Below are 18,099 nucleotides of genomic sequence, written 5' to 3'. Positions count from 1 at the left end.
ATCTCTGGAATGATTTGGACCCAGGCCAGACCACCTTCTCCTTACCCATGCTTCTGTACTTCCAGAAGTTCCAGCAGCCATGCTCCAAACCCAGAGTTTTCTCCATATCTGCGCAATAAGCCAATGCCATAGACTCATCTATCTCTGGGAAAAGAGGTCCAACTAGCAGGAAAAAAACTCATGGACATACCAGTCTCATAGCGGCTCACACTGAGATCCTTTGGAAGGACCTTATGAATCACTGATGCCTCTATATAAGTTCTTCAGCCCAGCTCCAGACACTCAAATTCCTGGACCAAGCAGCCACTTAAGCAGCTGCGTGAAACCTCATTTTTAATACTGATTAACCAGTAGTAATACAGCAAATTAGATGCAAAATCTTCATAGAAGCCACAGAAGTTCAACAAAGCCAACAACAAAGCACTCAACAAGCAACAGACAGATTAGCAGATTGTGTCACACATAAGATCTCACTTCGAGATATGACAAATATCACAGATTTTCTTCTAATGAAGTTTTTCCGATAATTCTATTACCATTTAGTTGTATCAATCAATATTAAGTAAATTATTCATACCTGCCAAGGGGATTTGGGAAGGTTGGGAAACTGATGACAAGAGTGGTGGGATTGGCATTAGAATACTGAATGACAAAATTATGAATGACTAGAAACCAGTATTATGAATGACTAAAAACCAGTACCTAAAGAAATTTAAATTTAAAAAACATCTAAAACCTTCCCAACTTTTGAAACATACACACAAAATCTAAGCATTTCTAGATTGGAGTCTAGGCTCAAAACTACAATTACAAGTATTATACTGCATCAGAAATTTTTTTTGGCTTTTGGGTCACACCCAGCAGCGCTCAGGGGTTACTCCTGGCTCCATGCTCAGAAAATCGCCCCTGGCAGGCACAGGGGACCATATGGGATGCTGGGATTCGAACCACCATCCTTCCGCATCAAAGGCAAACACCTTACCTCCATCCCCCAGAATTATTTTTAATCATAATTTAAAGAGCTCATGATACATTATTTACATGAGAGTGATCAACATTTGATCTCCAGCATCACCTAGTCCTCTGATCTGATCCCTTCCCTCAAACTTTTTACACATGAGTTTTATCGAGAAAGTGTTTCTCTAACTTAAACTTCACAAGTAATTTTGTTATGAGCCATACAGCTTGGTGCTCATGGCTTACTCCTGACTGCACTCACGGATCACTCCTGGAAGGGCTTTAGGAGCATAGCAGGTACAGGTGATTAAACTAGCATCAGCCAAGCATTTGACCCACTGAAACCCACAAGTAATTTCTTGACCTAATTTGTTTCCCAAATGTTCAAGCCCCTGAACTCTCTGAACAGTATTTCCTATGCTTGCAAATGCCTACTTGTGAGTTTCTTCTATACTCAAAACACTACTCTGGAACATCTACCTGCAAAAAAGTGGGGTTTTTGTATGTTTGTTTTGGAGCCACATCCAGCAGTGCACAGAGCTTATTCCTGGCTCTGTGCTCAAAGATCATTCATGGCAGTGGTTGGGGACCATCTGGGATGCCAGGTATCAAACCTGGGTTGGCCAAAAGCAATACAAATGCCCTACTAACTGTACTAACAGCTTTGGACCTTGCATAAAAGATTTAAGCTCTGGTAACTTTTTAATTGGGGGGGGTCTTGGTCATACCAAACTGTGCACAAGGCTCATTACTGACAGGATTTAAAGGATGAAATGTGGTACTGGGGAATGAACCTAGTCTTACCTGCGATACTCTCCAGTCCCAAGTCCTGGCAATTTTTTTCATGCAATACACAACTGCATCTCAGGTTAGGTACAGAAAAAGAACTTAACAGATTAAGCATATAGTTTGTAGGCTCAGGATCAATCCTTCACACCATTGAGCCCCTGATCACTTTTGAGAAGGCCCTGAGAGTAGAGCTGGGAATAGCCCTTGAGACTTCTAAGTGGTGGATCCCTCCTCAAACCCACAGTCTATTGAAATTCCAAGTGCTTTTAAAAGTTGTTTTTCTTGGACTGGCCATTAGTCGGAGGCTGCCCTCAATTTCTTGACATGTGGGCCTCTCCATGAGGCAGCTCACAACTTGGCAGCTTGTTTCATCAGAGTGATCAAGCAGACCAAGAGTGAGAGCAAGAGTGAAAGACAGAGAGGAAAAAAGATAGAGAGACAGAAAGAGTGCAAACAAGATGCAAGTTGCAATTTTCCCTTTTCCCCCTCCTTCACCCCTTTGGTTCATTGCTGTTAATATTGCTAGGGCTAGGGAGGATCACAGTGCTTGCATGCATTCAGCTGTGGTGCTCACTGGGGGTTGTATATCAAGTTTTAGTGCCATAAACTTGTCTTGTGGCACTAATCGAGATTTGCACTCCCTTTGAGATATTTTGCATATATGCCTGCTTCAATTCAGGCATGTACATACTGGCTATAATACCAGGGGTCCACACCTTTTGTATTGCTTATAGGCAACTGGCTATAATGTATCATCACATTTCTGTGGCACTAGGGAGCCAGAATCATGCTGTGGATATGTGCCAACAACAGGGATTTGAACTTGTACTCATACCTTTGGAAGGCAAGTGTTCTAAGTCACTAAGCTGTTCCTTCAGGTCCAAGTTGTAATTTTTAGTAACCTAATCCTAGAAGTAAAATCTCATTATTTTTGTTGTATTCTGTTCAGTTAGAAGCAACTCATTATATCCAGAACACACATAGTGGATAAGTGGCAGGAACTATATAATATTGTGAATTCTCAGAGGTGAGAATGACTGGTAAATATTACAGATTACTTGTAATAAAATGAAGTGGCATTTGGTCACTGGGGTCAGGGAACATCATATAGAGGTTCAATTTACAATAAACAAAAACTACAGGATTCACCAAAAATGGTCCAGCCAGAGCTGTATTTCTTTATATATATTTTCCAATGTATGTAAATTTTATTTGGGGGCCAGTTATCTAAACCCATGGATCTGTACTTCAGCATCACTCCTAGTGGTGCTGGGGTGCTAAAGATTGAACCCTGGCTGGCTGTGTGCAAGGCAAGCACTTTATCCACTGTACTATCACTCCTGCCTCTGTTCTGATTATTTCATGAATGATAGGATAGTGAGATATTTGGGTAATACTTCACAACATCTGCACCAGAAAGATAGTACATCAGGTAGAGCACTTGCCTTGCATACTGCACATCTGGATTCAATCTCCAAAATCCCAAATAGTCCCCTGAGTCTGCAGAGTCAACTGTGGGCACATAGCCAGGAGTAAGTCTTCCGAACTGCCATTGTGTCACAAAAACAAAAACAAACAAAATGCACAACTTCTAAAATCTTGACAACAATATCTGCCCGAGAGGTTGGCAGGGGTGAAGGTGGTAGAGGGAAATGGACACTGGTTAAGTAGGTGTACATTGTATAACTGAAACTAAATCATGAACAACTTTGTAACAAAGGTATTTAATTAAAGTATTAATTAATAAAAATATGTGTTCAGGACTTGTGTGATAATAGGGCACTTGCCTTGCAATGGCCTATCCAGGTTAGATCCTAGGCATATTATATGGCTCCCTGAGCACCACTAGAAGTAATTCCTGAGTTCAAAGTCAGGAGTAACTTCTATGTGCCCCCCAATGTGCCCCCCCAAAAATAAGGTGTTAATGTACTGCAACCTAAATGATAGAAATTAAAAATCATCCAGGAGACAGATAAGGTTGTTCAGGCACTGGTTTTCTCTGTAGCTAAACTCAATCAGCATATGATCCACCTGAGTATGATCTACAGTGATCCCTGAGTACAAAGCCAGGAGACAGCCCTTAACAAGCCAGGCATGGCTCATACCAAACTCCCCAATTGTCTGAATTACATTCTGATTTTTGATACAAGGCTATCATTTGCTTTCAGATTCTGAGCAACAATTCTAGTCAATAAAAATCCATTTTTTAAATGTGTGACCTTCTGGCCAATCTACCATTTATATATCCTATATGGTTCAGATAAAATGATATCTGGTATGCAGATCCACATCTGTTCTTTCTACTCTAGCCTATAACACTAGCTACATAACTAGGGCTCAAAATGTATTTTCTTGTGTGTCCCCCACTCTATCAGTTCTTGAAGGCATGGACTACCACCCTTTCCCTAATATTTTTCCTCTTAATTTTTCTACTTAATTTTTCACCATTACACTTACTAGGATCATGTGAAATACTATTTTTCTTTTATCTTGTTTATTATCTATCTCCCTCCCACTAAAATATAAACTTCATGAGGTCAAAAATTTATGTAATACATGGGGCTGGAGCAGTACCACAGGAGGAAGGACATTTGTCTTGCATGTGGTAACCCAGGTTCTATCCCCAGCATCACATATGGTTCCCTGAACCTGCCAGGAATAACCCCTGAGCACCACTGGGTGTGGCCCCCTAAAAGAAATGATAAAGAATGAGAGTTAAATCATTGTTCAACTTACTTGTCACATAAGATTGATGTATCTTGTCAAAGTAATAGTAGCTGGCATTCACATGGCATTTACTATTATTTACTACTATTATTACTGTATCATATAATTTACTATTATTTACTACTATTATTACTGTGTCATATAATATTAATACTAATGTGAAATAGTTTAAATACATGTTAATGTTAAACACAAAGAATCAAAACATAATGTTCACAATAAATTCTATAATGTAGGTTTCACACTTGCAGCTAAGAAAAAAAGGCACAGAGGTTAACGTACTCAGGTATATATATTGAAAATGCAGAACAGTCATTTAAACCAAGGTAGACAGGCTCCAAGATCTGAGTTCTTAGCTATTATGCTACACAAACTAAAGGTAAAAAAAATTATTTAATAAAATATTACTGAAATCTAACTATAGGGGCCAGAGCCATAGCACAGTGGATAGGGTGTTTGCCATGCATGTGGAAAATCCAGGTTTGATCTCCAGCATCCTATATGGTCCCCCAGGGCTTGCCAGGAGTGATTCCTAAGTGCAGAGCCATGAGTAATCCCTAAGCACCACTGGGTATGGCCCAAAACTCCAAAATAAAATAAAATCCAACTATACATAAGGCAGCTATGTTATTTTGAGATGTGTTAAAATATAGATTTGGGGGGGAGGTAGAATACTGCAGGAAGTGTGATTATCTTGCACACAGCTGAATGACCTAGGTTCAATCCCTGGTACCACATATGATCCTCCTGAACCCACCAGGAGTGAACCCTGAGCACAAAGCCAAAAGTAAGCTCTGAGCACTGCCAGGTGAGGCTGAAAAACAAAATTAGCAAAAAGTGTTTATACAGCGTGATTTGGGTGTCAAATATATTTAGATTGGTCCAATCATAATTTGGTCTAGCAGTACAAGTCACTTTGAGCAAGTAACTATGGTGAAAATTAATTTTAACTATAAAACAGGAATATAGGGGTCAGAAAAATAAGATAAGAACAAGATAATAATAGAGCAGGTATGGCACTTGCTTTGCATATGGCTAACTGAAGTCCAATGTTTCTCACCCTCACCAGGATTAATCTCTCAGCCAGGAGTAAGCTCTGAATGCAGCTCAATGTGGACCAAGCCCTTCTCTCAAATCCTCCCCACATATCCTGAAAGTCGATTATGAGAATTAAATATGTTACTCAAATTATGTGGCAACTGTTATTAACCACCAAGGGGGAAATTGTTCTAAAACTGCTGGGCTAGGCAGCTACAAAATTTATGTAAAAGCATTTTAGTATCTACTTATATATTAACATGGAATGAACATATAACATTATAAAAGCAAGTTCTAATGGGATCCCTTATCTGACCACTAAAGTTCTCCACATTTTTGGGAGGCCACACACAGCGGCACTCAGGAGTTACTCTTGGCTCTAAGCTCAAAAATTGATATGGGATGCTGTGGATCTAATTCACATCCATCCTAGGTCAGCCACATGCAAGGCAAACACCCTACCACTGTCCTACCACTCCGGCCCAAAGCTCTCCACATTTAAACAACCAACTGTTGGTTGAATAATCATCTATGTTTCTCAAAAACATTACTGTATGTTTGAAGCTTGAGGGAAAATTCTTGCTTCTTGGAACTAGACTAAAAGAAAATTATGTAAGACTTGAAGTTACAAAGTAAATTCTGGGATAAAATATACAGCAGAAAAAGGGAAATATACAGGAGGGGAAATTATTAAAGATTAAAATATTATTTGAAACCTATGATTTGACAGGAAGATACAAGCTGTCAGAATCTATGGAATACAGGAAAAGAGAAAAAGACCAAATCAACAACCAAAATGCAAATATCAAAATTCTGAAGGAACAGTAAACAAACCCATATGGTAGCAGAAAGAGGGAAACAGTAAAAATAAGAACAGAAATAAACAATAAAGAAAACTAGAAAGAAAGTGAAAGAATAAATAAAGCCAGGAGTTGCTACTTTGAAATTAATAAGGTAGATAAATGTTTAGCTAGACTCATGAGAGAAAAAAAAGAAAATGTTCAAATAAACTGGATCACAGATGAAAAGGGAGAAATTACAATGGACCCTTCAGTAATTCAAAATATAATGAGATGTTACTATGAACAACATTATGATCTTAAGCTGGAGAATGTAAAAGAAATGGATATCCTTAGAGTCAGGTACTCTCCAAAAGCTGAATGAGGAGAAAGTAGAAAGTCTAAATAGGCCAATTCCAAATAAGGAAATAAAAACTGTAATTAAGAATCTTCCCAACAAGGGGTTGGAGCAATAGCACAGAGGTAGGGTGTTTGCCTTTCATGCAGCTGATCCAGAATAGACCTGGGTTTGATCCCAAATGTCCTATCTGGTCCCCAGAGCCAAAAGCGATTTCTGAGCGCATAGCCAGGAGTAACACTTGAGCGTCACCAGTTGTGGCCCAAAAACAAAAACAGAAACACAAAAGAATCTTTCCAAAAATAAAAGTCCTGTTTCAGATGGGGTCACTGTTGAATTCTATCAACACTTCCGAGAAGATTTACTGCTTGTACTCATTAAATAATTCCAAAACATAAAAGACACAGGAATCACTTCTAACACCTTCTATGAAGCTAACATTACAATAATACCCAAAGCAGACACATTTTCAAAAAAGAAAATTCAAATCAATCTCTCTAATGAACACTGATGCCAAAATAATTAACTAATACTTAACAAATGGAGCCGGAGAGATAGCATGGAGGTAGAGTGTTTGCCTTATATGCAGGATGGTGGTTCGAATCCAGCATTCCATACGGTCCCCCGAGCCTGCCAGGAGCAATTTCTGAGCGTAGAGCCAGGAGTAACCCCTGAGCGCTGCCAGGTGTGACCCAAAAACAAACAACAACAAAAAAAACCTAATACTTAACAAAAAATCTTAGAAAACCAAATACAAAAGTACATCAAAAAATCATATGCCCCAATCAAGAGGGATTCATCCCAGGGATTCAAGGATGATTCACCATATACAAATAAATTCACATGGCACATCACATTAATAAAAGGAAAGATAAAAACCATAGGATTATATCAATCAATGCAGAGAATTTTTTGAAAAGATTCAACTTCCATTCATGATAAAAAAAAACCCTCAACAAAATAGTGGTGGAGGGAACTTTCTTCAAGATAATAAAGGATATCTATAACAAACCCACAGCCAGGTGAAAACTGAAATTATTTCAACTGAGATTATGCATAAGGCCAGGTTGTCCACTGTCTTCACTTTTATCCAATATAGTATTAGAAGTCCTGACTACATAATCAGGCAAGAAAAACAAATTACTGGGATACAAATTGAAAAAGAATTCAAATTATCAGTATTTGCAGATGGCATAATATAGAAGACCCTAAAATGTCCACTAAAAAGCCCTAGACTTAGAACAACAAAGTAGCTGCCTTCAAAATCATAAATGAGGCAGGTGGTCGGGAGCGGGCGGGTGTAGGGCCTATTGGGTGGGGTGGGTGGCAGGTGTGACAGGAAAGGAAACCCCAAACCCTTTCTGCAACCCCTCCATGAGCCCGCTGTATTTTCCTTATATGATCCAGCCCCACTGCGGAGCGGAGAAGATTAGGAGGACAGGTCTGGCCAGAGGGGCGCTGGTTGGGTGGAGGGCAGGCTAGCTTGAGGTCCTCTGCACCACATCTGTGAGCCCGGGTTGATAATGAGGAGCCCACTACGCAACCTGAGTTCTCTCTCAGGAACCTGGTGATGGAGCTCTGAGAAAGGACTGAGATCGTGAAAAAAAATTATTTTAAAAAAAAGAAGAAAAGGGCCCGAAGAGATAGCACAGTGGCGTTTGCCTTGCAAGCAGCCTATCCAGGACCAAAGGTGGCTGGTTTGAATCCCGGTGTCCCATATGGTCCCCCGTGCCTGCCAGGAGCTATTTCTGAGCAGACAGCCAGGAGTAACCCCTGAGCATCGCCGGGTGTGGCCGCAAAAAAAAAAACCAAAAAAAATGTAAATGACACTGGTGATGTCAGATCACAAGATGTAGAAGTCACGATCAGAATCACTGGTGAGGTCAAAGTCACTGATAAGGTCAGTTCTCAGGTGAGTAGAGCACTCAGAAATAAGAATCCACCAGCCACTAAGGGAGAGTAATTATATTTATTGTAGGTAGGAAAGGGATATTTATATTAGTGGAGAGTAGGGTGTAGACTCTGTGTTAATCAATTAAGTAGGATGTGAGAGGGGATTAAAACAGTGTGTGCCCTATATTCATTGCAGCACTATTTACAATAGCCAGACTCTGGAAACAACCAAGATGCCCTTCAACAGATGAGTGGCTAAAGAAACTGTGGTACATATACACAATGGAATACTATGCAGCCGTCAGGAGAGATGAAGTCATGAAATTTTCCTGTACATGGATGTACATGGAATCTATTATGCTGAGTGAAGTAAGTCAGAGGGAGAGAGAAAAACACAGAATGGTTTCACTCATCTATGGGTTTTAAGAAAAATGAAAGACATTTTTAACAGTATCTCAGAGACAAGAGAGATGAGGGCTGGTAGGTGAAGCTCATGACATAAAGTGATGAGTGCAGTTAGATAACTACACTGAAAACTATCATAACAATGTGAATGAATGAGGGAAGTAGAAAGCCTGTCTCAAGTACAGGTGTGGGGAGTGGGGAGGAGGGAGATCTGAGAAATTGGTGGTGAGAATGTTGCACTGGTGAAGGGAGGTGTTCTTTACATGACTAATCATACAACTATAGTCATATTTGTAATCACGGTGTTTAAATAAAGATAATTTAAAAAACAGTGTGTGTGCTTCTGTGTTTAGGGAAGACAGAGTAAGGGGATTAGGGAAAGTAGGGTGTGTGTGCTCTGGGTGTTAAAACAGGGTATGTGTTTATTGTGTAATGTCTGCATAAATGTTCTAGTGTAAGGAACTTGGATACTATACTCTTATTACAGTGCTCATTATGACAATGTTTTAGAAAACTTATTTTGAAACTATGTATATCTGCAGAAATGTTCTAATAGTTTTTTCCAGAGAAATTTATAAGAAAGGAACTTGGATGATTTAGACTCATAGGGCGTGGTGTAAGAATGCTGAGTAACTTGTTTTCAAATTAAGTATATCTGCAGAAAGGTTCTAATGTTTGTGTTCAGAGAAATGTATGAAAAATTGTTGTGATATGTATAAGGGTATAGAAAATATTTTGAGAATTATGTACATACAATTTACCAGTGGTCCTCAAACTATGGCCCACGGGCCACATATTGTATTGATTCCCATTTTATTTCTTCACCTCAAGATATATGCAGTATGCATTGGAATTTGTTCATAGTTTTTGTTTTTACTATAGTCCAGCGCTCCAACGGTCTGAAGGACAGTGAACTGCCCCATTTAAAAAGTTTGAGGACCGGGCCCAGAGAGATAGGACAGCGGCGTTTGCCTTGCAAGCAGCCGATCCAGGACCAAAGGTGGTTGGTTCGAATCCCGGTGGCCCATATGGTCCCCCGTGCCTGCCAGGAGCTATTTCTGAGCAGACAGCCAGGAGTAACCCCTGAGCACCGCCGGGTGTGGCCCAAAAACCAAAAAGAAAAAAAAAGTTTGAGGACCACTGATTCTAACCTATGAAACTTTACAGCCAAGTCGACCCTCACTAGCAGTGATTCCTAGGAAGTAGCTACAAGAGTAACTGGCTTAAAATTTCCTCACCATTTTACTTGCTGCTTTTTACCATGTCTATGCAAAATAACAACCACTTTTATAAGTTCTGATCTGGGGTTTCCACTTATAGCAAAGATTTATCTAGCCTCTCTATTTTTTGTGTATTTAACAAACCATCTCAATTCTTGTTTAACAAACAGAAAAGTGGGAGACGTGTCTAATCATCTTAAGCAGAAACCCTGTTTTAACACCCAGAGCATATATCCAGCTTTCCATAATCCCCTTATTCTGTCTTCCCTAAACACAGCAGGACACACCCTGCTTGGCTGACAGAGTTCACATTCTACTCTCCCCTAATATAAATATCCTTTTCCCACTACAATAAACTGAGTTACTCTCCCATAATGTCTGGTAGATACTTCTTTGTGAATGCTCTACTTGCCTGTGAGTCAACCTCACCAGTGACTTCTACATATTGGGATCTGACCACACCAGTATCATTTACAAAAATCAATACACAAAATTAGCTGCATTGTTATATATAAAAATAATAAATCAGAAAAGAAAGAAATCAACGAGTCTATTCAATTTAAAACAGTATCCAGGAGCTGGACAGATAGCACAGTGGTAGGGTGTTAGCCTTACATGCAGCCCACCCAGAACGAACCCAGGTTCTATCCCTGGAATCCTATATGGTCCCCAGAGCCTGCCAGGAGCAATTTCTGAGCACAGAGCCAATTTCTGAGCTGAACGCAAAGCCAGGAGTAACCCGAGTGCCATTGGTTGTGACCCATCAAGTAACTAGGAATCAACTTCACAAAAGACACAGGAAATCTATACCATGGTAACTTTAAATCAGTTAAAAATAGAAGAAATGGGAGCCACAGAGATAGCACAGCAGTAGGGAATTTGCAAGCAGCCAACAAAGGACCAACAGTGGTTCAAATGCTGGCATCCCATATGGCATCCCTGTGCCTGCCAGGAATGATTTCTGAGCAGAGAGCCAGGAGTAAGCCCTGAGTGCTGCTGGGTGTGCCCCCCCCCAAAAAAGAAGAAATGGGGAGACACAGAAGAATAGAATAGAAAAATGCAAAAATATCCCATGCTCATGGATTGGAATACTCAATAATGTTAAAATGACTATCCTACCTCAGCTATGACATAATTCTATGCAATCCTCATACAAATTCAGATGGCATTCTTCAAGAATCTAGCAAAATAAATAATAAAGTTTTCATGGAATCAGAAGAAACCACAAATGACCAAAGCCAAACTGAAAAACAATGTGGAGGTAGCTCATTATGTAATTTTGAATTGTATTATAAAGCCATAGCGACTAAAACTGCCTTGAATACCCAATGACAAAATCGCATATATTTGGACAGTTAATTTTTGATACAGGACCTGAGAGCATGAAATGGTGCTCGACAAATGGTGCTGGGAAAACTGGAAACTACATGTAACTAATTAAACTCGATCCCTATCTCATACCTTAGTCAATCCGAAGATATCTGACCGGAAACTATAAAGTATGCTGAATAAAATATAGGCAGAGAGAATATTCCAGGGCCTCAGAGATAGCATGGAGGTAGGGCATTTGCCTTGCATGCAGAAGGACAGTGGTTCAAATCCCAGCATCCCATATGGCCCCTTGAGCCTGCCAGCAGCGATTTCTGAGTGTAGAGCCATGAGTAACCCCGGATTGCTGCCGGTTGTGACAAAAGGAAGGAAGAAGGGAGGGAGGGAAGGAGGGAGGAAGGAAGGAAGGAAGGAAGGAAGGAAGGAAGGAAGGAAGGAAGGAAGGAAGGGAGGGAGGGAGGGAGGGAGGGAGGGAGGGAGGGAGGGAGGGAGGGAGGGAGGGAGGGAGGGAGAGACACTCCAAAATTTGAACCTCAAAAGTATCTTCAATGATCTGAGCCAAAGGCAACAAAAAGAATAAACAAATGGGGGTGGAGGAATAGCACAGCAAGTAGGGCATTTGACTTGCACGCAACCAACCCAAGTTCGATCCCTGGCATCCCATATAGTCCCCCAAGCCTGCCAGGAGAGATTCTGAGTTCAGTCAGGAGTAACCCCTGAGCACCACAGGGTGTGGCCCAAAAATCAAAAAATAATAATAAAAATAAACAAATGGGACTACATAAACTAAAGAGTTTCTGCACGGCAAATGAAACATTGGCTAAAATTAAAAGACAGCTAACTGAATGGTAAAATATTTTCATTCAACAATTCATATAAGGGCATAATATCTAGGATATATAAAGTACTAACAAAGAGATCAATAAGAACAAATTTAAAAAACCCTATGAAAAACAGGTGAAAAGGAAATGAACAGACATTTCTCAGAGGAAGAAAAGCAGATCACCATTAAGTATATGAAAAAGTGCTCAGCATCAGTTATTATTAGGGAAATTCAAATCAAGACAACAATGAGATACTGTTTTTCCATTCTCTAAACTAAGCTGCCCAGTTCTCACAAAAGGCTAGGAACCAAGACACATCTGTAAAGATGCTTGCAAATATTACTCCCTCCTGCATTTTTCATCCCTTGCAATTGGCTTACAATATCTCAACTTTGTTTTCAGTTTGTCTTTTCTTTCACTAAATCCTGACCTCACTGAAGGCAGAAATTCTTTAATTTAATACTTCTGAATCTCAGCAGCCAGCATACCTTATCTATAGCAAGCACTCAATAAATGAACAACATAAATAATCCAAAACTATCACTTCACAGGAACTAGGGAGAATTATCAAATATGTGAATGATCTATTTGTACTGGTACTTTTTCTAGAAAGATCCATTTTATAGTACTGTTGTTAAAAGCTGTGAGCTTTGGAGCCAATATGCATTATAATGAATCCCACAAAACCGAGCCTGCTGGGTTCTGAGCATAGAGCTAGGAGTGGCCCTGAGCACTGCTGGGTGTGACCCAAAAACCAAAAAAAAATTCTGTGCTTCAGCTTCTTCATTTAGAATGCAGGGATAGTATTGTACAGGTTGTACATATACATATGGTATAGGTTGTACATATCAAATGAAGTTTCTTAAAAGCGTTATTATTACCAGCATATAGTTATTATTACATTATTACCTGGCATATAGTTAGTATTCTATCAATGTTAGCCTCTTTTTCCAGCTGCCAGGTTAATATTGGCAATGAGGTAAAAAAAATCTTAAAGGTGGGTGGTAACAGTGAATATGAAGTGTACAAATGACCATTAAGAATGACCATTCAAAATCTCCAAGTCGGAAATGAAGCAAATGAGGATTTTTTTTCACTCAGAGATTACTAGCTCTGTGTTCAGGAATCAATTCTGGCAAGTTTGGGGACCATATGTGATGCCAGGGATTGAAGCCAGGTCAGCCAAGTAAAGGTAAAGGCCCTATGGGCTTTGCTATCTCTTAGGAGCAGAGTTGATGCTGAACTGACTAGCATGACGATCAAGATCTATGAACATTGCAAGTTTCTCTATGAATATTTTTATATTTTGTTTTGGGGCCACACCTGGATGTGCTCAATAATTACTCCTGGCAGTGCTTCAGTGTTCCAGGAGTCTTATGAGGTGCTGAGATTGAACCAGAGTCGGCAAGGCAAGTGCACACTCTATACAACTTTCTCAGTCCTCAGTGGACACCTCTTTCCTCATTTCTTCACAGTACACCATTTTATTCATTTCTGATGATGGAAATTTTTGTGGTTATTTTTGGGGTCATGCCTGGTGGCGCTTAGAGGTTACTTCTGGCTCTGCACTCAGAAATTACTCCTGGTAGGCGTAGGTGACCATATGCAATGTCAGGGATAGAACCCGGGTTGGCCATGTGCAAGAGAAATGCCCTACCTGATGTGCTATGGCTCTGCCCCCTAATTCCTGTAATTTCCTATCCTGTCTTATAACTGTGGGCACATCATTAAGAGCTTCAGTTGGTTGGTTCAGTTAGTTTCAAAGTTTTACTCCCATCCATCCCTATTTTTCTTTTAATCTTCTTTCAGCTATATCCATACTTCTCAAACCTTGCTATTTCCTACATGTAGGAACTAGAAACCTAAGGGTATGGAAAAGCAACAAAGCAATAAGTATTGCCAAGTCCTGGAAATGCAGCCATGCCATTCCCCAGGTCCCATAAGCAGTGACCCAGCAACACGAAAATATTGGATTTAACTACCCACAGGGCCTGGTATATATAATATTTCTTTTTACTTTTGATAATTTTCATTCTCCTAAATAGCCTTGCCTGTCCTGTCCATTTTTGTCCTCAGATATTCTTCCCCACATCCACACAATAAAAATAGGCACTGTATTTATCAATATTTTGCCATAAAGCATAATCAGAGAAACATATACATTAAAAATGTTTCATGTGTACATACTTGATTTTCAAGCACAGGTACCACCATGTCTCCTGTTTGAAAACACCCATACTTTAAGGGGTTAAGGCTGTTTAATAGTGACTACATCCCTGAGTTGGTTTAGACCCAGGAAGGAGGAAATAGAAATCAAAAGAGATAAAGAGGATGGGCTAAAAAAAAGGCACTGGCTCAAAATGGTGGTAAAAAAGGATGTTTGGTCAATATGCCAGATTTACTACAAGAGGGAAGACAGACATTTTGATCGACTAAAGCATTTCAGGTTAAGACCGTAGACAGTAAGGAGAAAAACAGGGTTATAAAATTAATTCTAAAACTTATAGATAGGCCAATTCGATAAAAGGAGCTCTTGAGATGACATGGGTTGACATGTAGGTATATAGGTGTGAAAACAACTAAGAAGATGGTATGAAGGGATAGGCAGATGGATAACATGGTCTAGGATAGGCAAAAGGTTAAAGGCTGGTCCCTCAGCGAGTAGAGAGAGACAGTAGGCAGGTAAATGGGTAGGTAAGTTTGGTGTTCAGTTGGAAGGGAACAGATAGAGGAAAAAATTTAAGATCCGGCCCCTCCCTCACCTTGACCCGGAAGCGGATGAGTGCTAGCCTCACGCAGTGACTCAAGCATGCCGGTGGCAGGAACCAGGCCCGCGGAGGCGGGGTGCCCTTGTTGCCCACGTGTCCTACGATGAGCTGCGCTGTCTGCCGCTCGGCTTGGCACCGACGGCCCCACTCAGCCAACCTGTCCTTACCCAGGCCCCCGGGGAACATGACGACCAGTTCCAGGCCGTCCCCGCCGGGATAAGCACAAGCCTGGCAGAGCGCAGACAGGTAGCCCAGCATGGCGTTCCACTGACCGCCACACACCCAATCAGTCTGGTAACCGCCATAAAGCCGCGGCAGTGCTGAGCCCGCATCCACTAGTACGCGGACCCCGGGCAGCGAGGGAGGCAGCAGCGGCGGAGGCAGATGCAACCCGGGCTGCGCTTGGCCGTGGTGGTAGAAGTGGTGAGCAGGGCGATGAGGCCCCGTCGGCCTGGCGGGCCCTTCGCAGACACTCAAGGCGGCTGGAGGGAGCGGCGGTGGCAGAGGCGCAGAGCCCTTCGGGGCGCGTGGAGCTCCGGGCGCTATGGCTACAGGAGGTGGCAGTTGGCGATGCTGGTGCTGATGTTGCCGCGACAACGTGCGCGCGAGTTTCAGGAGGTCCACGGGCACCACGGCCCCAGGACAGCGTTTCTCCAGGAACTCTTGGAAACCCTGGACACCCATGCTTAGTCGGTGGGGAGATGAAACTGCGGCTGCGCGAGCTGACCAGGCTTCGGTCTTAGCGCAAAGTCGGGGGCGGGCGCATGCGCACTCCGAGGGGGGAGTGAAAAGGGGTGGATAAAGGATTCCCGTAAGGAGGTGTGAGATTGCGAGCGTGGGAGCAGGGTGGAGATGAGAAACTGAATTTGGGTGGAGAGAAGGGATGACGACTCTGACTGGACTCAGGAGAAACTGGAAGGATAAAAGCCATGATGGATTCTAGTCTTTCTTCCTCTCAGATCCGCTTTACCCATTTCAAAGGAGGGGAAGGAGCACCTCGGGGAGCCATGTTGACTCATCTTGTCTGTGTTCCCAGCTTTTTAGCAGGCACATGGGGAGGTAGACGGGTGGGAGCGGGGTGGCAGGGCTTCTTCAACGCCAAGTTAGCCCCGCCCCCGCCCCATCAGCCCTTGCAAAGTCACTTGTACCTGGGAATCATTTGTGATTTGTGTGCCATGCATTTATAACCACCAAGTGCTTTTGCCAAAAGAAGTAATGGGGGTGGGATAGAAGTGCATCATGGGAAAAGAAGTTGAGTGGATTAACCGACTTTATTTTTTTAATGATTATTTAAGCACCATGATTACAAACGTGATTGTAGTTGGGTTTCACTCATAAAAAGAACACCCTCCTTCACCAGTGCAACATTACCACCACCAAGGCCCCCCATCTCGCTCCTCCCCACCCCCTGCCTGTATTTGAGACAGGCATTCTGCTTCTCTCACTCATTAACATTGTTATGATAGTTGTCAGTATCTTTATTTCTCTAACTGCACTCACCACTCTGTGGTGAGCTTCATATTGTGAGTCAGTCCTTCCAGCCCTCATCTCTATTGTTTCTGGACATTATTACAATAACCGTCTTTAATTTTATCTTAAAACTGATAGATGAGTGAGACTATTCTGTGTCTATCTCCCACTGACTTATTTCACTCAGCATAATAGTTTAAATAGCAGACTTTAAACATATGTTGATTTGATAGGGAGGAAAATTTTCCTTTTTGGGGAATAGATGCCTATAGTCTTTTGTTTGGGGCCACACCTAACAAGTTTAGCGGTAACTCCTAGCTCAGGAATTACTCCAGGCAGTGATCTGGGAATTTGTTTGGGGGGGGGGGGCACACCCTGCGGTGCTCAGGGGTTACTCCTGGCTGTCTGCTCAGAAATAGCTCCTGGCAGGCACGGGGGACCATATGGTCCACCGGGATTCGAACCAACCACCTTTGGTCCTGGATCGGCTGCTTGCAAGGCAAACACTGCTGTGCTATCTTTCCGGGCCCTGATCTGGGAATTTTATGGGATGCCAAGGATAGAGCCCGGGTCAGCCGCATGCAAGGCAAGCACCCTACCTACTGTACTCCAATCCCATCATGCATCACTTTTAATGAATGAGAAAGGATACATAAGAAACAAAAATAGGACGCCTGAATGGTATATAGTACAGCATGTTGGGCACTTGCCTTGCACTCAGCTGATGTCGGTTAGAACTCCAGCAACCCATATGGTTCCTTTAGCCCAGCAGAAGTAATTCCTGAGTGCAGAGCCAGGAGTAGTCCCTGAGCACTGCCTGGTGTGGGTCCAATACAAATAAAAACTACAAGAAAAAAAGTAAAATTAACATTTGTGGCAGTCCACTTTTATATACTTTTTCATTTAATTATAATTTAGGCTACATCTTTACAATATTTGTGGGTTTGATGTGTTTAGTTACCACACCAAATCACCAAAGTATCCAAAGCATTCCATCAATGTTATTAGTTATTTCTTATCCATCTCTTCATTCTCTCCACTGCCATGCCTTGTTTTGGTCATCTGTTTTTTTAATCCAAGACTAAGTGTTTCTCATCATTGATACTTTCTATTCCTTTGTTTTGGTTCTCTTTGTGAAATAGATGAGTGAGGTCATCTTGAATTTGTTCTTTCTCTGCCTACTATAATTTTTTTCTTTTGCTTTTTGGGCCACACCCAGTGACGCTCAAGGGTTACTCCTGACTATGTGTTCAGATATCGCTCTTACCTTGGAAGACCATATGGGACATCAGGAGATAAAATCGGTCAGTCTAGATTAGCACATGCAAGACAAACACCCTACCGCTTGTGCCACTGCCTCCGGCCCCCTAATATTACTTTTTATTTTACACTTTATAATAGGGAAAACAGGGTCTGAGCTTCCATTATATTGGGGATGAGAGAGTGGTATAACTATATATCCCAAGCACAAACTCAATAACACCAAAAGCAAGGGATCTAAACTGAAACCACCAAAGTGGCAGGAACAAGGAGGAGGTCGGG

General features: G+C 41.6%; 1 protein-coding gene and 1 non-coding gene across 2 annotated transcripts in view; one reads left to right on the top strand and one right to left on the bottom strand.

Moving 5' to 3' along the window:
* Nucleotides 1-15,802, bottom strand: part of FAM120C (family with sequence similarity 120C) — a 142,920-nt gene extending 127,118 nt beyond the window's left edge. The window contains exon 1 of the mRNA XM_049767161.1: nucleotides 15,082-15,802. Within this exon, the coding sequence (XP_049623118.1) occupies nucleotides 15,082-15,771 (690 nt within the window). The 5' untranslated portion in view covers nucleotides 15,772-15,802. The remainder of the gene's footprint in view (nucleotides 1-15,081) is intronic.
* Nucleotides 8,163-8,246, top strand: LOC125999685 (small Cajal body-specific RNA 18). The gene has a single exon (XR_007492166.1). It is a non-coding gene; the product is annotated as a small Cajal body-specific RNA 18 (non-coding RNA).
* Nucleotides 15,803-18,099: the final 2,297 nt, after the last annotated feature.

This window comes from Suncus etruscus, chromosome X (genome assembly GCF_024139225.1).
Source record: "Suncus etruscus isolate mSunEtr1 chromosome X, mSunEtr1.pri.cur, whole genome shotgun sequence".
Lineage (NCBI taxonomy): Eukaryota > Metazoa > Chordata > Mammalia > Eulipotyphla > Soricidae > Suncus > Suncus etruscus.
The sequence above is the reverse complement of the archived record's forward strand: the minus strand, read 5'-3'. Positions and strand labels throughout refer to the sequence as shown.